The following is a 20,277-nucleotide window of genomic DNA, read 5'->3' on the forward strand; positions in this document are numbered from 1 at the left end:
ATTCCGAGAAACTGCTTTCCGGTGATGGCAACCAGAGGGGACAGAATTAAGATTCATCATCAAATAAAACAAAAAGGAGATGGAGAAAATTTAATTTACGCGATGCTGCATTGCTGTGATTTCAAACACTGTTCGAAAAAGGTGTTCAAAGCAGAATCAACAGGGAAATACCTTAAAAGTAAATGTTTAGCGGATTATGAGGAAAGGACAAGTGGGCAGGACTAATTATTATCTCAGGACTAATTAAGAAGCTTTTGCAAAGAACCAACATATGGATGATGCCCTGAATGAATCTTGTGATGTATAATTCTGTGAATTTATCTTTCCAACCATAAACACAAAAGAAAATAAGAGAGAAAAGTTGGAAAAAGTCGATAGTTTATTGCTACCTGCTCTCCCTTGCTGTCCACAGAATATTCTAACCTTCTCTTCTGCACCTATTAGTTATACAGCCCTCAATCTTTTTTCTATAGTGCTTTGTGTTACAATGGAATTTCAAACATTTTCTACCCTTTTGCACTTCCCTATAAATAATGAGCATTTTAAACAGAACCTTCCATGGACTGTAGGTTTCAATCTGATTCATCTGTTTGTGACAGACTGCCGTCCCACCTCCTGAGCAGCTGCACAACACCCTTCATCAGCCATGGAACCAGCCGACATCAAAGTTACATCTTTTACCTTCATTAGATTTTTTTTAATGAATCTGTTCAGATATTCCATGATCCACACCTGCAGCAGCAAGGTCCCCTAGCTCAGAGGGAGGAGGGTGACTGCTGCACCACAAGATGTTACCAGGATTGGAGGGTTTGAGTTATATGGACTTTATAGAGTTTTATAAAATCACGAGGACCATGGATAGGGTGAATGGCACACGGAGGGGCAGTTCAAAACTAGTGGCATATTTTCAAGGTGAGAGGAGAAAGGTTTGAAAAAGATATAAGGGGTAACTTTTTTACTCAGAGAGTGGTTTGCGTATGGAATGAACTTCCAGAGGAAGTGGTGGGATATGGGTACAGTGACACTATTCAAAATCACATTTGGATTGGAACATGAATAAGAAATGTCCGAAGGGATGTGAGCCAAGGGCAGGCAGGTGCAACTAACATAGTTTGGGATTATGGTCAGCATGGACTATTTGGACTGAAGGATCTGTTTCCATGTTGTAGGGCTCTATGAGAGGCTGGATAGGCTGGGACCGTTCTCCCTAAAGGGTGTGTGGTTGAGAGGTGACCTTACAGAGGTTTATAAAATCATGAAGATAAGGTCTTTTCCCTATGGTGTATGGGAGTCCAAAATTAGAGGGCATAGGTTTAAGGTGAGAGGGGAAGATTTCCGTGAGGAGCAACATCTTCACACAGGGTGGTGCGTATACGGAGTGAACTGCCAGAGGAAGTGGTGGATGTGGCTACAGTTACAACGTTTAAAAGACATTTGGATAAGTACATGAACGGGAAACGTTTAGAGGAATATGGGGCAAGCATAGGAAAATGTTACTAGTTTAGTTTGGCAAAACTGGTCAGCTGATGGATTGGACTGGGGGTCTGTTTCTGTGCTGTACATCTCTATGATTTTTAGCTCATTGCCTGCATTGGATACAAACCCAAAGAATATCTCATACCTGTGGTGGGTGCGAAAGTTCAGTAAAACATACCCAACATAAAATTTCTTTGGAGCAAAGCGGAAGCAGAAAGATTGGAGGTCACCGCAGAAAGTGTTAGCACAAATATCTCAACAGAAACTTCAGGGAATTCAATTTTTAACCCAAATCAGTGAAAGGGATTAGGAGAATCCCTGTGTAAAATCAGGCTATTTGATTCATCCTTACCCAACTGAGGTAAGCTCTGCTCTATCATAAACTCCATCCAGCCATGTAATCTCCCAAAGTTAATGTTCACTCTTCCCCCTTCAAGGAATCTACTCCCACTGTTTCATCTTCAGATAGTAAGTTCTATACAAATGCTCTCAAAGCTACAAAGATTGTCAGGAAGTTTGCCTGAATACAGCAGACTCAGGGTCGCCCTGATGGCTCTCTCCTGTAGCTGGGATCTCTGTTACAATGGTGTGCCATTGGCATGGTCCAGTGCCTCTTGAAGACATGTCAACTTCTCGTCTAGGGCTTGAATTTGAGCAGCCTGCCGTTCACACATGGTCTTCGCCTGCGACTCCAGCTTCTTCAGCTGGCTCTCATACTTCCTCTTGGCATTTCTGTAGGCTGTCAACATGTTGCTGCACCAGAGAAATGAGAGCTTCAATCAGTTTGTTACTAATCTGATCACTGAATTCAGTAAACTTATTAAATGCTGGGTAGAACCAGTGGAAAGTCAATCCAAAAAGTGAATGGAAAATTGGCCTTTATTTCAAGAGGGTTGGAATGTAAAGCAGTGAACATTATACAATTGGATAAATCTCTAATCAGGCCTTGTCCCAAGTAACTGGCTTCAGCTTAGGGCCCCATTCCTCAGTGAAAGGGTACCGATCCTGACCTTGAAAGGGTAGGAGCTTAGATTGTTCAGGATGATGCTGGGATTAAAAGGGTTAAACTGAGGACAGGTGGTAGAGAATGACCTTGAATGTTCTTAAGTATAGGTTGTCTAATTCAGCAGTTTAAGATAATTATAGAGCAAAGCTATTTCCCCTGGTCCAGGGCAGATGGTAAATTTCGAGCCATTCTATTCAGTGGTAATAACTGGGCTTCCTCACTTGCATGGCAGTTGAATTGTCTCGCACAATAAGCTCTTGAAGGTGGGGGTCAACAGAAAATGCTAAAGTTGAGAATGATGAATTGGTGAGGCGATTGAGGGTTACAAACCAAAAACAGTTCAATGGAGTTAATATTCAGATGTTCTAATGGTGCGGCAGAACAGGATGGAAGAACAGCGTGATCTCTCCCTGTTCCTGTGAACAGTCAGATGAAGTGCTAGATGTGCTAACAGCAAGGAAGGGTGGGCACGAAGATGAGACATCTGGGAAGTGATGGCCGGAAAAAGACAAGATCTGGATAAAGAGTTGGCTTTCTCGACCTTTTGTCCTCACCATAGGAGCAGAAATAGGCTATTCGGCCCATTGAGTCAACTCCATCTTTTGATGAGATCTTTTGATGGTTGAACTGACATTCTTAGCTCATCCCTTCCACCTTTTCCCCTTGATTCCCTCACTAATTAAAAATCTGTCTATCTCTGCCCTGAACGTGCTTACAACTCAGCCCTCTATATTATCAAAAAACAGACACACTATCCTCTAAGAGAAGAAATTCCTCCTTATCTCTATCTTAAATTTTGGGATGCCTTATTTTGAGATTATCCATCTAGTCTGAGATTCTCCAACAAACAACATTTCTGCATCTATACTTTCAAATTCCCTAAGAATCTGGTATGTTTCAATCTCATTTTTCCTCTCATTTTTCAAAATTCCAATGAGTACAGGCCTGATCTACTCAATCTGTCCTCATAACAAAAACCCATCATACTTGGGATCAATCTAGTGAACTTCTCTAGACTGCCTCCTATGCCGCTATATCTTTCTGTAGATAAGGAACCCAAAGCTATTTACAGTATTCTATCTATGGTCTGACCAGTACCTTTTACACTTTTAGCATGACCTCCCTTTTTGATATTCCAATCCCTTCGGAATAAAGACCAAAAATTCAAGATAATAAAGTGTGGAGCTGGATGAACACAACAGGCCAAGCAGCATCTCAGGAGCACAAAAGCTGACGTCTCGGGCCTAGACCCTTCATCAGAGAGGGGGATGGGGTGAGGGTTCTGGAATAAATAGGGAGAGAGGGGGAGGCGGACCGAAGATGGAGAGAAAAGAAGATAGGTGGAGAGGAGAGTATAGGTGGGGAGGTAGGGAGGGGATAGTTGCAAGTGGGAGAGAGATTCCCTGAGGTTGGTCTGGAGGGTAACTTCTTCAGGTTAGGCATCCCTGGAAGAGGCTTTGCAGTGAGGTTAAAATTGTATCAGTGATAATGGGAACTGCAGATGCTGAAGAATCCAAGATAACAAAGTGTGAAGCTGGATGAACACAGCAGGCCAAGCAGCATCTCATTCCTTTTGCTTTCCCAGTTACGCACTGAACTTGAATTCCAACTTTTTGTGATTTATGCATGATGACTCTCAAAACCCTCTATGCTGCAGTTTTCTGTCGTTTATCCATACTCAAGTAAAGCCAGCTCCTCTATTCCTGCCAAAGTACATAAACTCACATCTTCCAACATTCTTGATAATGGGAACTGCAGATGCTGGAGAATCCAAGATAATGAAATGTGAGGCTGGATGAACACAGCAGGCCAAGCAGCATCTCAGGAGCACAAAAGCTGACGTTTCGGGCCTAGACCCTTCATCAGAGAGGGGGATGGGGTGAGGGTTCTGGAATTAATAGGGAGAGAGGGGGAGGCAGACCGAAGATGGAGAGAAAAGAAGATAGGTGGAGAGGAGAGTATAGGTGGGGAGGTAGGGAGGGGATAGGTCAGTCTAGGGAAGACGGACAGGTCAAGGAGGTGGGATGAGGTTAGTAGGTAGGAGATGGAGGTGCGGCTTGGGGTGGGAGGAAGGGATGGGTGAGAGGAACAACAGGTTAGGGAGGCAGAGACAGGTTGGACTGGTTTTGGGATGCAGTGGGTGGAGGGGAAGAGCTGAGCTGGTTGTGTAGTGCAATGGGGGGAGGGGACGAACTGGGCTGGTTTTGGGATGCGGTGTGGGAAGGGAAGATTTTGAAGCTGGTGAAGTCCACATTGATACCATTGGGCTGCAGGGTTCCCAAGCAGAATATGAGTTGCTGTTCCTGCAACCTTTGGGTGGCATCATTGTGGCACTGCAGGAGGCCCATGATGGACATGTCATCTAAAGAATGGGAGGGGGAGTGGAAATGGTTTGCGACTGGGAGGTGCAGTTGTTTATTGCGAACCGAGCGGAGGTGTTCTGCAAAGCGGTCCCCAAGCCTCCGCTTGGTTTCCCCAATGTAGAGGAAGCCACACCGGGTACAGTGGATGCAGTATACCACTGGTATACTGGATGTGGTATACTGGATACCACTGGATGTGGTATACTGCATCCACTGTACCCGGTGTGGCTTCCTCTACATTGGGGAAACCAAGCGGAGGCTTGGGGACCGCTTTGCAGAACACCTCCGCTCGGTTCGCAATAAACAACTGCACCTCCCAGTCGCAAACCATTTCCACTCCCCCTCCCATTCTTTAGATGACATGTCCATCATGGGCCTCCTGCAGTGCCACAATGATGCCACCCGAAGGTTGCAGGAACAGCAACTCATATTCCGCTTGGGAACCCTGCAGCCCAATGGTATCAATGTGGACTTCACCAGCTTCAAAATCTCCCCTTCCCCTACTGCATCCCTAAACCAGCCCAGTTCGTCCCCTCCCCTCACTGCACCACACAACCAGCCCAGCTCTTCCCCTCCACCCAGTGCATCCCAAAACCAGTCCAACCTGTCTCTGCTTCCCTAACCTGTTCTTCCTCCCACCCCAAGCCACACCTCCATCTCCTACCTACTAACCTCATCCCACCTCCTTGACCTGTCCGTCTTCCCTGGACTGACCTATCCCCTCCCCACCTCCCCACCTATACTCTCCTCTCCACCTATCTTCTTTTCTCTCCATCTTCGGTCCGCCTACCCCTCTCTCCCTATTTATTCCAGAACCCTCACCCCATCCCCCTCTCTGATGAGGGGTCTAGGCCCGAAACGTCAGCTTTTGTGCTCCTGAGATGCTGCCGGGCCTGCTGTGTTCATCCAGCCTCACATTTTATTATCTTCCCACATTATGTTCCACCTGCCAAGGTTTTTCCCACTCACCTAACATGTCTATACCCCTCTGCAGACTCTTTGTGAAATTTTTGGGCAAAACCTCCGGATGAAAATGTAGCTGGGTGGGTGAGTAAGTTTGCAGATGTTACAAAGATCGGTGGAGTCGTGGATAGTGTAGAAGATTGTTAAAGGATACAGCGGGGTATAGATCAGTTGCAAATATGGACGGAGAGATGGCAAATGGCATTTAATCTGTGTATGTGTGAAGTGCTGCACTATGGAAGATCAAACGTTAAGGAGAAGTATACAGTTAATGGCCGGACCCTGAACAGCATTGATGTATTAAGGGATCTTGAGGTTCAAGTCTATAGCTCCCTGAAAGTAGCCATGCAAGCACGAGGGTGGTAAAGAAGGCATGTAGCACGCTTGCCTTTATTGATTGGGGAATTGAGTGCAAGAGTCAGGATGTCATGTTGCAGCTTTATAAGACTTCAGATAGGCCACGCTTAGTGTTTTGCATTCGATTCTAGTTGCCACGTTACTCCACAGGAAGGATATGGAGGCTTTGGAGAGGGAACAGAAGAGGTTTACTGGGATGCTGCCTGGATTGGGGGTATGAGTGATAAGGAGGGGTTAGAAAATCCCAGGCTGTTTTCTCTGGAGTAGCAGAGGCTGAGGGGAGACTTGATGGATGCCTATGAAATTATAAGATGCATAGTTAGGGTTGACAGTTAGAATTTTTCTCCCAGAGTTGAAATGTCTAATACTAGGGGACATGTATTTAATGCGAGAGGCGGAAAGTTCAAAAGGAGGTGTAAAGGGCAGGTTGTTTTATACAGAGAGTGGTAGGAGTGTGGGATGCACTGCTGGGATGGTGGTGGAGGCAGATACAACAGGGACATTTAAGGGACTTTTCGATAAGCACATGAAAATGCAAGGAATGGAGGGATATGGACCAAGGGAAGGCAGAAGGAATTAGTTCAATTTGGCTTATGTCTGGCACAACGTGCTGTACAGTTCTGTCTTCTACGCTTTCCCACCTATTTTTATGCCATACGTGATATCAGCAGTAGTACATCCACTATCCCTTGTTTGAGTCATTAATACAGATCGTAAATAATTCTGATCCCAGCACTGATCTCTGTGTCACCCCACTAATTACAGATTGCCTTTCTAAAAATACCCCCCCATTCCAACCCTCTGTCTCCTATCTTTCAGCCAATTCTCTAGTTTATTACCCCAACACCATGGGCTCTTGTTAACTAGCTCTATGTGCAATGCCTCATCAACACCTTTTAGAAATCCAAATATATTACGCCCATTGCTCCCCTTTACCTTTCCAGCTTGTTGTCTCCTCAAAGAATGTGTCCGGTATGATTTTCCCTTCATGAAGCCATAATGACTCTGCTTGATCATAGCAAGTATTTCTAAATGTCCGACTACTTCATCCTTTATAAGTAGACTCCAACATGTTCCCTAGGATAGATATTGAGCTTACTGGTCTCTAGTTGCCTTTTTGCCTCCCTTTTTGAATAGAGGTGTTACATTCGTAGTTTTCCAATTCTTTTGGACTGTTCCAGAATCTAAGAATCTTGAAAGATTACTATCTCTGTAGTTACTTCCTGTAATATCCTGGGATGCACCCCATCAGGTGCAGGAGACTCATCAACCTTCAAACTCATTAGTGTCCCCAGTACATTTTTCTCTAGTGATAATTATTATACTTATTTCCTGCTCCCCCACCTGCTGTCCTCTGATTATTTACTATTTTTAGAATGTTATTCATACCATCTATTGTGCAGACTGACACAAAGTATTCACTCAACTCCTCTGCCATTTCCTTGTTTCCCATTACTGCTTTCTCAGCCTCATTCTCTATGGAGCCTATGTTCCATTTGGCTTCTCTTTTACTTTTCATATATTTAAAGAAACTCTTATGATCTATTTTTATATTACTTGCAAGTTTACCCTTAAAGTTTGTTTTCTCCCTCCTGAATTATTTTTGGCCATTTTTTTGTTTGCTTTTAAAACTTACTCAATCCTTTATCTATCCCTTATCTTTGCCACATTGTATATCATTTCCGTTTGATTTGATATTATCCATAACTTCCTTGATTAACTATGGTTGGTTTATCCCCTTCCTTGAATCCTTCTTCCTCAAAGCGATATATCTTTGTTGTGAGACATGAACTAGTTCCTTAAACGTCTGCCATTGTTCCTCAACTCTTTTCAGTTAAACTCCGTTCCCAGTGCATTCCAGCCAGGTTCACCCTTGTCCCAAATAATTACTGTTATTTAAGTTTAACAGTTATTTCTGACCCAGATTTCTCACCCTCAAACTAAATGCTAAATCCTATTATGTTATGATCACTGTTTCCTAAGGAATCTTTTATTTTTAGATTATTTATTATTTAATGTGCTTCATTGCACATTTCCAGAATGAAATAACCTGGTCCGTGGATCCACAACATTTTGTCCTTGCAAACTATGCCAAAAGCACTCTATGAATTCTTCCTCATGGCACTATCTATCAATTTGATTTTCCCAGAATAGATTAAGAATACTGTCACCAACAATTAATGCCTTTTTTACACACCCTCTTTGTTTATGATTATTGTCTGTCCTACAGTATAGCTACAGTTAGGGGGGTCTATGGATTACTCTCACCAGTGTCTATGTTCCACTTGTTGAATCTCACTTTAACCCACAAGAATTCTACATTTTTGAGTCATAAATAATTTTTTGCTGTCATGCTTATTCCATCCCATACTAACAAAGCTACCCCACCAACATTTTATTCCTGTCTGCCCTATCACAAAGTCACCCACTCCTGAATATTTAGTTCCAGCTTTAGTCTCTTTGTAACCATGCCTCCAGGATGGTTATAAGGCTGTACCCATTCACCTCTATTTGTGCTGTTGTTTAATTTATTTTGATTGGAATATTACATGTGTTTAAGTAAACAGGCATTAATTTAGCCTTTTTATCACATTTCCCCCTGCACCAACTCCATTTGCTACTTTTTTTTTCAATCTTTACACATTCTGTCCCTTCCTGTCCCGCTTTAGGTACAATAACAGCTACTCTGCAACGCACTGTATCCCTTGGCTGTGTAGTCCAACATATCTTCCCCTCTTCTCTCTCATCCCCCACTCCACATTCTCTATAGTTTAAACCCCTTTCTAGCCCAGCTCCTCATCCTATTCAGTTCAGAAGAAAAATATGGGCCACTACCTGCTCAGGTCCTGGGATCTTCCTGACCAAAATGACCATGTCTGGAGCACTGTGCACCATGATACACCAGCCCATTTATTGCTCCGTGACCCCATTTTCACTCATACCTGTACGTTTTCCTCAGCTCACTAGCTAGTTCCTCAGACTGAACTTTCTGTACATGATTCCTTCTTAGCAGCTTCTCCAGTGATGTCACCAGCGCCTCAATCCGTTCCCTCAGTTGATTTTCTCTGTGGGACAATCCACATCAGGTTTAATCCTGAATCTTTCACAAACAACACATTTGATTACAGCATATGAACTTGATGAACAGGTTTCCGATACAGCTGCAAGAAAAGTTACTATATCTCGACACTGTCCCATCAAATAGGCATAGCACTGGTTAGGTACAGAGTAAAGGTCTGTATCAAAGCACCATCATTGATACTAATCTGCAACTTTGATTCACTGCATGTGATATCAAGAAATGTCTTGATGCACCACTGGATACTGTGAGGCTGTGGGTCCTGACATCCTAGCAGTCGAGTTAAAGATGCAATGTTCCAAAATGAGCAATGTATTTAACCAGTCATGACTCCTCTGATACTGTAGCAGTCCACCTCCTGCACAATATCCAGATATAAATGGCAAATAACATTTGCACCACACAAGTGCCAGAATTCCTCATTGGTATCCTGGGTTACCATTAACCAGAAACATATCTGGAGTTAGGTAGTACCTTCCAAACCCATGCGCTGTTCTATCTAGAAGGATAAGGACAGCAGATGCATGGGAACACCATCCCCTGCAAGTTCCCCTCCAAGCCACTCTCCATCCTGACTTGGAAATATGTCACCGGTCCTTTGGTGTTGTTGGGTCAAAACTCAGGAATTCCCTCTGTAAGGGCATTCTGGGTCAACCCACAGCACATGGACTGCAACATTTCATGAAGGAAGCTCACCCCCACCTTCCAGAGGGCAACTAGGGATGGCAATAAATGCTGGACCCAGCCAGCAATGCGCATGGTAATTCCAAATGAATTTGGGTAAAAGCGCATTCCAGAGGCTCCCTGCTTCCTTAGAAATGAGATGCCAACCTTCCCTCTGAGGTTCCACACTGATTGGAGAGTGGACACATTGATTCTGGATCTGAATGGCTGCACAGCAGTAGGAAGTATTTGTGAGAATGTCGGATCCAGTCTGTTATTGACATCTACACAGGTTAAGCTCCTGCCTCCCGCTCCTCCCCATTCTGTCCCACTGGAATAATTTATCAATAGACACACTCTTTAATATGTTTATAAAGTTCTGTGCAATCACTTGTTGAGTGTATTCTGTACTTACCGCACGGACGCAGCGGTGAGCTCAGACTCCAGTTGGTCACTGGCCATTGCAAATACATTTGGTTCTGGTGCTGTTTCCTATAAATGAGGCAGAGTTATCAAACCTCAGCTGTGACTTCACATGGGAGCGCACTGTGCTGACGGCTCTAATTTATTTTTGTCAGTTTCTCTCTCCCCCTGCCCGTTCAGGTATAATATCTACGGTGCCTCCAATAATTTCAGTGTTCTATCAAGTGCCTGGGTTTTATCTGTAAGCCCAAGAGTGCACTGTCGGCAGGACCTCTCCAATGTGGCAACAGAACCCCAGGCTGAACCTATCACATGTTGCAACAGCAGGTGACTGGATAGCAGCCAGGAGCAGGAATACTGTAATCCTGTTAATGAGATGCCTGTGCATGTGCCTTGGACATACCTCCTTGCTGCAGGCTGTGGTCGGGTGTAGGCTGACATCTCTCTCTGCTTGCCAATGTGTGAGGATTAGGATTGCACCCTCCTCCTGGGATTCCTGTGATCGCAGCATCTGCTCCAGGTCCCTCTTCTCCTTCTTCGCCCAACTCAGCTGACCCTTCAGCCATGTCATCTCATCCTGAAGGCCCCTCAGACAGGAGCAGAACAAGAGGCTGTCAATGTGTAACTAGCTGTTTCAGAACAAGTTAAACTCCACTCGCCTGGCCTATCCATATCCTTTTACAGATTTCTTATTTCTTCATTGCAACTTATTTTCCCACCCACTTTAGTGTAATCTGCAAATGTGGCTACAGTCCAAGGGACAGGAAGGAACACAGAGGCTGGCAGACAGACTGGAGAAGGTGGGATTGTGTTCTCTTTAGAGTAGAGAATGTTGAGGGGACATTTAATCAAGATGGTCAAAATTCTCACAGGGAGTTTGATGGAGTAAATTAGGGGAAATTGTTTTGTGTTGCTTCTTGGGGAGGTTTGTGACCAGACTGAGAACAGTCAGAAACAAGAACCCAAGGCAGAGATGAAGAGACGTTCTTTCTCCCCAGCGAGCTGCTGTGATCAGGAATGTGCTGCCTGAAGGAGGTGGTCATTCAATAATAATTTTCATACAAACAGCTCGGTAACGACTGGAAGAGAATAGGATGCAGGGCAATGGGGAAAGAGGGGGAGAGTAGGAACTGGCACCAGAGCAATGGGTTGAATGGCCTTCGTTGTAAGAGTCCACAATTCTATAGGTTTGGGATGAGCCCCCTTTAGCCATTTCTGACATTTAGGTAAATGATGGATGGCCTGAATCATAACTCCTCTAACTGGCTTTGGTTGTCTAACCCTTACTACCCATTACAGTCTGTCAATGCTGTTATCAGTAGCTCTCACCCTGACGGTCATGAGTTCCTGCAGAACTTCCTTCTTCTCCATTTTATGTTGACGTACTGTTCTGGGTGAATGTACACTGATCCCAGGCACCAGCAGACCCTGTGCAGCTGCTCCAGCCTCATGGCTTCGGGATGTTCCCTCACAATAACGCTTCAGATGGGGTGGTGTGTCTCCCACTTCCAGAACAGTCTGCATTACTGCAGCATAGCTGCCTCTGAGCTTTGCGATGTCTCCCTTCAAACGATGTGCAACGTTGTCCCCTTCCGGCTCCCCAATGATGCTGAAACACCCACAAGTTAGAACATGAGGAGCTGGAGTCTTCAAATCTTTTCCAACTTTTAATAAGATCATAGAGCATCAGCTGTCTTCCTGCACTAACCTTGTATCCCTGAATGTCATTAGACTTCAGAAACCTATTGATGTCTATCTTGAACATACTCAATGGCACAGTCTCCATCCTCTCTCTGGGATAGAGAATTCCGAAGATTTTCAACGCTCTATGAAGAAAATTCTTCTCATCTCAGCTTGGAATGACACACATTTTGATTCTGAACTGCAATTACGTGCTGAAGAGTCCCCAAACCAGGGGGATCATCTTCTCAGAATCTATCCTACCAACTGCTTTAAGAATTTTACATGTCTCAATGAGATCGCTGCCCTTTCTTCTAAACTCTGGGAATAATAGGCCCAAACTGGTCAATCTGTCCTCGGAGGATAACTCACTCAACCAAGGAGTCAGTTGAGCAAACATCCGTTGCATTCCCTCGAGGACAAGTGTGATCTTCCCTAAAGGGAAGGAAATCTGGGACCTGCTCCTCCCTTCTGAGGCCTGGGATAAGTACAAAACTTCAAAACTGTGATTTTCAAAATTGCTGTTAAGAGAAAGTTATTACTGTGTAAACTAGAAGTTGTTACTGAGATTCCTCGTATTTAATCATACCTGTGCTGCGTGTGGACAGACGAATCCTGATGTTGACAGTCAATGGTTAGTGATTCAATACCGTGTACATTCTCAATTAGTTTCCCTCCAACTGTCCCTGGCAATCCTTCAGGATCCTTCCTTCCAAGTCGCCCATCTTTGTCCACACACCAGTTTGCTGAAGAGACAGTTGGAGAAGCATTTAGTCACGACTGACCTTCCAGAACCATCCATGACCCATGCTCAGCAACTTACATTTATCTTACAGACAGCAAAACTGAAATTGCTGGAAAACTCAGCAGATCTTGTAGCAGAGATAATGGGAACTGCAGATGCTGGAGAATCTAAGATAACAAAGTGTGGAGCTGGATGAACACAGCAGGCCAAGCAGCATCTCAGGAGCACAAAAGCTGACGTTTCGGGCCGAGACCCTTCATCAGAGAGGGGGATGGGGAGAGGGTTCTGGAATAAATAGGGAGAGAGGGGGAGGTGGTATCCATTTTCGGTCCGCCTCCCCCTCTCTCCCTATTTATTCCAGAACCCTCTCCCCATCCCCCTCTCTGATGAAGGGTCTAGGCCCGAAACGTCAGCTTTTGTGCTCCTGAGATGCTGCTTGGCCTGCTGTGTTCATCCAGCTTCACACTTTGTTATCTTGTAGCATCTGTGGAGACAGAACAGAGTTAATCTCCCAGGTCCAGTGACCCTTCTTCAGAATTGATGGTAGCTGGGAAAAGGTTGGTATTTATGCTGAAGATGGGACTGGGAAGGGGTGGGGCAGGGGAAGGTGAGGAGCAAGCGATAGGTAGAAAAGTAGCTCAGAGAGAGATAAAAACAGTTGGATAGACAAAGGACTGGTAAAAGTCAGCCCTGGGGACCATTACCTGCCACTTCAACACACTACCATGTTCCCTGGCCAATGTTTCTGTCTCTTGCCCTAGTGCTCCAGCAAAGCCCAGTGCAAACTGGAAGAACAGCATCTCATTTTCCACTTGGGAATTCTGTAGCCTTCAGGACTCAACATCAAGTTCAATCATTCCAGGGCCTCAGCACCTTCTCCCGTATCCTGACTGCAATCCTCACATGTCGGGCCTTGTCACCGTAGGAGCTGCTACTACACATTAACCCAGTGTCAGCTACTAACGGTCCCCATTTGCAGTTACTGATTCTCCAGAGATGGCCTTTATCTATTCCTTTGTCTGCCCAGCTGTTTTTCTCTCTCGCTGGGCTGCCTCTCCATCTGTCATCAGTCTGCAGCTCTAACATTTTACTCACTTCCACTTACTTTTCTGGGGATTGTGATTTTCTTGAACTTCTCTTTCCTTTCCATTTCCTGATTTAATGCTGCTTCTGGGATGTTACTTATATCCTCTATAGTGAGGGCCTGATGAAAAAATCTGTCCAATTGCCCTATCCTTATTTGCATCATGAATTCTCCGTCTCACTTTCTACAGGATCTGTGTTCACTTTGTTGATGCTTCTTCTATAAATGGATATAGAAACACACACCTTCCAAATTACATTTCTGTCTCGCTTTCTCTCATGCTCCAGTTATTCACATTTTACTAATTTTTCTGGTCAGTCTTTGCTGCTTTAAATATTCTGTCCAATCTTCTGACCTGCCAGTGCTCTCTCAGTTTGGAACTATCTTTGACCTTGCTTGTTAATTGTGGATTGTGGGCCCATCCATTGGAATTTTTCTCACTCACTGGACTGTATCAATTCTGTGCATTTGAAATACCGTAATAAATGTCTGTCACTGCACCTCTAGTGACCTATACTTCAGTCAAATTTGCAAATTAGCCAGCTCTGCTTTGATCCCTTCATAATTCTCCCTATTAAATGTTTAAAATAGTCTGAGGCTCACTTCTCTCACCTTTAAAGTGAGGGTAGAGTTCAATCTTATGATGGTTGCTACTACTTAGGGCTGATTACACAGTTTCGGTGAATCAGTTAATTGTGGGCTCCAGATGCTCTTTCTGTGAAGGTGTGCTGTGCCCGGGCTGATGCACTGTGGGAGGTATCAGAATGAATCAGGGACTCAGGGGCAGTGAGCACAAGTTCTCAGACTCCTCCTGCTGGAGGGGAATGTGCAGACCAGATCTACAAAGATAGCTCAGGAATGAGAAAGTTCAGCGATGACGATGGATTGGGGAGAACAAAGCTGAGAGAAGACCTGTTTAAGAATCATGAACAGGTTGGATAGTGTAGATAAGGAGAAACTGTTTCTACTAGTGAAAGTAACAAGAAGGAAAGGGTACAGATTTAAGGTGCCATCCAAAAGAGGGAAATACGAGGTGATAAAAAAACATTTTCAGTCAGAGAGTAGTCACTCCCTGGAAGGCACTCCCTGGAAACATGACGGAGGCAGCTTCAATTGAGTCATTGGGTAATTATTTAAATAGAAACAATGTGCAAGAGTATGGGGCGAAGGCAGGAGAAGAGCAGTAAGTCATGATGTTCATTGATAGAACTGCGGCAGAAACAATGGGCTGAATGTCCTCGTACTGCACCATTGCACACTGTGATTTGCTGGTGTGAAGGAGGAGGGACATCCTGTACCCACAAAGGGGAAGAACACCACCCCCCACCAACGCTTTCTGTCCCTCCATCCCTCCACTGGTCTACTTGCTCTCACGTCCTCCTCCCACTCCTTCAGAGAGTACAACATTTGTGCAGAGATTAGTTATCTCAGGAGAGTGCACTGTATTAACAGGATTTCTTTGGATCTGTTCATTGACATCGCTTACCCAGGGCCTCGGAGATCTGACTCTGCATGGAGCTCCCGTTAGTTTCAACCTCAGCCAGAAGCATATCATAGATGTCAATACACTCCTCACTGGAAAACACAGATTCAAACATTCAATGCTGGAAGTCTAATATTGAAGAGAAGTTATATTAAAGTTCTATCAGACCAGTTGTGGTCTCAGCTGGGTCAAGGAGAGTTGTCAATAAGTCAAAACATGAATTTAGGAGGTATTTTGTTGCCGATAAAGTGATGAGAATGTGGAGTTGTCCACAATGGAGATTGGTAGAAGTGGGTAATGTTGATTCACTTAAGGAGAATCTGGCAAAATGACCCTCCGACAGTGCCCGCTCCTGGATGTGAGTTTGCTCGCTGAGCTGGAAGGTTAGTTTTCAGACGTTTTGTCACCATTCTAGGTAACATCATCAGTGAGCCTCCGATGAAGCGCTGGTGTTATGTCCCGCTTTCTATTTATCTGTTTAGGTTTCCTTGGGTTGGTGATGTCATTTCCTGCATTGGTGACATCATTTCCTGTCCTTTTTCTCAGAGGGTGGTAGATGGGCTCCAAATCAATGTGTTTGTTGATGGAGTTCTGGTTGGAATGCCATGCTTCTAGGAATTCTCGTGCGTGTCTCTGTTTGGCTTGTCCTAGGATGGACGTGTTGTCCCAACCAAAGTGGTGTTCTTCCTCATCTGAACCTCCGACAGTGCCCGCTCCCTCAGCACTGACCCTCCGACAGTGCCCGCTCCCTCAGCACTGGCCTTCCAACGGTGCGGTGCTCCCCCAGCACCGACCCACCGACAGTGCCCACTCCCTCAGCATTGGCCCTCCGACAGTGCCCGCTCCTTCAGCACTGACCCTCCAACGGTGCTGTGCTCCCCCAGCACCGACCCACCGACAGTATGGCACTCTCTCAGTACTGACCTGTACTGTAGAGCCAGGTGCAGAGCAGTGTCATTGGATTCAAGACTCCCCAGTAACATGCTGAGCCTCTCGCAGTCGGTCTTACATTCCTGCAGGACCCTGGACAGCTGCTCATTGTGGCCCTTCCACTCATCAATGCAGCTGCAAAGAGAAGAGGAAACATGATGACAGAAAGAGGGTATTGCTCGATTTTCACACTGTCCTGAGTCACATATACTGTGGCTATTTCTGCACCATTACAGGGTGAAATACTGGAATTACACCTCATAGCCCAGTGGGAGTGTCTTCAGCACAGAATGTGGCAGTTTGAAATTTGTTTGACAGTGCCCCTTAGAATGGACCTGTTACCAAAATTGAAGCCCATGAGATTAAAGAAGATGGGTTTATGCTGCAGATTCAAGGGGCTGAATGACCCACTCCTGTTTCTAGAATAAGCCAAGGGACAGAAAGCAGACAGTGCTGGAGGATGGGTGTTTTTCAGAGAGGAGGGAGGTATGTCGTGGTGTTCCCTAGGGGTCAGTGTCTGGATCACTGTTTTTTTTGATATTTGCGAAGACCTGGACTTCGGGGGTGGGGGTGGGGGTTGCACATAGGATTATTTCCAAGGTTCCCAGTGATACAGCACTTGGAAATGTAATAAAGGATAAGGGTGGGCTGCAGGAGGAGAGAGAAAAGTACTGAAGACTGAGATGAAAGGTGCAGAGTGTGAAGTGATTATTTTTCCAGAAGAACAAGGTGACGAAATATAAATGAGACAACTGGTTTTAAACAGGGTGTCGGAATGGAGAGGCCTGGGATATATTTACACAAGCCATTGAGGGTGACAGGGACAGGTTCAGAAAGTTATTGAAAAGAAGTAAGTGGCATTAACAGAAGGATGGGAAGTAATGTGAAACCTTTCGAAATCACTGGTGAGTCCCCAGCTGTTTCCAATAGCAGCATGCTCAGTAACAAGAGACGAGACACACACATTTAAGGCAAATCATTCAAAAAAACAAAGTGAGGAGTGTGAGGTGCTGTTTCTCATGCACTGAGTCATTGTGATCTGCGACGTGCCATGTGCAAGGGCTGTGGAAACATTGGAAATAATGTTGAAAAGGCTGTTGTATAAGTATTTACAGAGATAAGGATACAGCAGGAAGAATGAAAGTGAAGTACAGCACAGGAATAGACCCTTTGGTCCTCCAGGCCTGTGCCAATCATCATGCCCTAACTAAACTAATAAACAAACTTTCTGCCCTTATTCAGTCCATATCCCTCTATTCCCTCCCTATTCATGTCACCATCCAGACACCTCATAAATGTCGCCAATGAGCCTGCTTCCACCACCTCAGTGTGTTCCAGGCTCCTACCACTCTGCATGAAAAACTTCCCTCGTACATCTCCCTTAAACATTCCCTCTCACCTTGAACCTGCACCCCCTTGTAATTAAAACTTCAACCCTAGGGAAAAAGCCTCTGACCATCCACCCTATCTCTGCCTCTCATCATTTTGTAGACCTCTATCAGGTCTCCTCTCAGCCGCTGTCTTTCCAGTGAAAACAATCCTAGTCTTTTTAACCTTTCCTCATAGTCAATGCCCTTGAGACAGGACAACATCCTGGTGAACCTACTCTGCACTGTCTCCAAAACCTCCACGTCCTTCTGGTAGTGTGGTGACCAAAACTACACACAATAACCCAAATGCGGCCCAATGAGGGTTTTATGTAGCTGCAACATGGTTTGCCAAATCTTGCAAACCCCCCCACCCATCCTGGGTGATGAAGGTGAGCACGCCATGTGTAGTCTTAATCACCTTGACCAGCTGTGTTGCTGCTTTTAGGGAGCTGTGGACCTGTACGTCCAGATCTGTCTGTCTTAATGTTCCAAAGAGTTCTGCCATTTACAGTATAATTCACACCTAAATTTGATCCTCCAAAATGCATCACCTCACATTTGTCTAGATTAAACTCCACCTGCTGTTTGTGCCCAAGTCACCAATGTACCTGTGTCCTCTTGTACCCTTTCACAGTCATTGGCACTATCAGCAACTCCACCAACCTTCATGTCATCTGCAAACTTGCTAATCTGCCCACCCACGTTTTCCTCCAGATCATTTATCTATACCACAAACAACAGAGGGCCTACGACTGGTCTCCATTCTGAAAAATATCCTTCCACCCCTACCCTCTCTCTTCTATGACCAAGCCAGTTTTGTATCCTTCTAGCCAGCCCACCCCAAATCCCATATGATTTTAATTTTTGTACCAATCCGCCATGTTGGACTTTATCAAATGCCTTAGTAAAGTCCATAGAAACTACATCCACAGCCCTTCCCTCATCCGAGATAACACGGTGTGGAGCTGGATGAACGCAGCAGGCCAAGCAGCATCAGAGGAGCAGGAAAGCTGATGCTTTGGGCCTAGACCCTTCCTCAGAAAATTCCCTTCCCTCATCAATTATCTTTGTCACTTCTTCAAACAATTCAATCAGGTTGGTGAGACATGACCTTCCCTGTACAAAACCATGCTGCCTGTCACTTACTAGTCCATTTTCTTCCAAATGAGCATATATCTTGTCCCTCAGTATCTTCTCCCAAGAGCTTCTCCACCACAGATGTCAGGCTCACCAGCCTATAATTTCCTGGATTATCCCTGCTTCCTTTCTTAAAGAAGGGAAAAACATTGACTAATCTCCAGTCCTCTGGAACCGTGCCTGTCGTCAAGGAGGATGTGAAGATATCTGCTAATGCCCCAGCTATTTCTTCCCTTGCCTCTCACAAAATAAACCTGGGATAAATCCCATCTGGCCCTGGGAACTTGCCTACTTAAGTGCAATTTAGGATACCCAAAACTTCCTCCTTCAATATATTGACATTCCCCAGAGTATTCACACGCTCATCCCTGACCTCAGCATCAGTCATGTCCTTCTCCTCTGTGAATACTGATGCAATGTACTCATTAAGGATCTCCCACTTCCTGTGGCTCCAGGCATAACTTGCCTCCTTTTCCCTTGAGAGGGCCTACTATTTCCCTCGCTACCCTCCTTCTAATATACGCATAAAATGCCTTGGGGTTCTCCTTGACCCCGTTTACTACTTCATGGTCCCATTTAGCCTCCCTAAAATGGGATGATCAAAGAGCTGAAAGAGATACAGTACGTGAAACGGTCTCCCCCGTGTTGCCTGATCCCTTGGTTGATAAACAAGGCCACCTCAATCGTCCCAAAGGAAACAGGAAGATCAGTCATGAATCCCAATCTAATCAGGAAAATCACTTCCCAAGAAGTTAAAAATAAAAACACTTTACTTCAGTGTGCCTGTAAGCGAGAAAATATGAGAGAATTCCGAGTCTCCGGGTCTTTCCACAATTCCATGGAATTAACCCAGTCTCTTACTTCTTTAGCTGATCTACTTCTCTTTCTGAATCCTGGATCCTTCCTCTGGTTACATTAGATCCATAGGTGCAAAGGAGCTGGAAAATGTCTTGGATGCCGGACCGATCCTGGATCAGACTTTGGACCATGAACCCTGGATCCTGAGCAAAGATGAGGGCAAAATGTGAAGATTGACTAACTGGGGGGTTTATATTTTACGCCCTCCCTGCTTCCCTCCACCTGGCCCAGAGCTGACTTGCAAGCCCCAGGCTGCTGTACGAGGCTACAATCTGTATCTTCAAAGTCAGGCTAAACTCGCATCCTGTGCTCCATACATCATTGTGCCTGTAAGAAACATGCTCAAGATATCATCACAACATCATACCAAGTAAACCGAGGGTTTAAAGTCTCATTCTCCATCTTACCCTGGGACCACTTAAAGCATGAGACTCTTCCGGAAGCATTTCACCTTACAGTTTAACATTAGCCCAGACACTTATGTGCCTGAGGAATGTGATATTTGTACAGAATAGTTTGCTACAACAAATGCTGTTGGATTCTTCAATACCACGATATCCACATCCTGTTGCTGATTTACAATGGAATGCCATGAGAATGGACAAATTATCCTGTTACAAGCAAACTCACAGCAATCACTGACGGCTTCTTTATTCTGAA

The 20,277-nt window shown here is 44.9% G+C and overlaps 1 protein-coding gene across 2 annotated transcripts in view; it reads right to left on the reverse strand.

Moving 5' to 3' along the window:
* Positions 1-400: 400 nt before the first annotated feature.
* Positions 401-20,277, reverse strand: part of LOC125465960 (colorectal mutant cancer protein-like) — a 45,191-nt gene continuing 25,314 nt past the window's right edge. For both annotated transcript variants that reach the window (XM_048559994.2, XM_048559995.2), the window contains exons 7-15: positions 19,621-19,760; positions 16,247-16,387; positions 15,326-15,414; positions 12,600-12,756; positions 11,660-11,939; positions 10,734-10,907; positions 10,323-10,399; positions 9,108-9,230; positions 401-2,229 (exon numbers count right to left, since the gene is read on the reverse strand). In XM_048559994.2, the coding sequence (XP_048415951.1) occupies positions 2,055-2,229; positions 9,108-9,230; positions 10,323-10,399; positions 10,734-10,907; positions 11,660-11,939; positions 12,600-12,756; positions 15,326-15,414; positions 16,247-16,387; positions 19,621-19,760 (1,356 nt within the window). In that variant the 3' untranslated portion in view covers positions 401-2,054. The remainder of the gene's footprint in view (positions 2,230-9,107; positions 9,231-10,322; positions 10,400-10,733; positions 10,908-11,659; positions 11,940-12,599; positions 12,757-15,325; positions 15,415-16,246; positions 16,388-19,620; positions 19,761-20,277) is intronic.

Source organism: Stegostoma tigrinum, chromosome 30 (genome assembly GCF_030684315.1).
Source record: "Stegostoma tigrinum isolate sSteTig4 chromosome 30, sSteTig4.hap1, whole genome shotgun sequence".
NCBI lineage: Eukaryota > Metazoa > Chordata > Chondrichthyes > Orectolobiformes > Stegostomatidae > Stegostoma > Stegostoma tigrinum.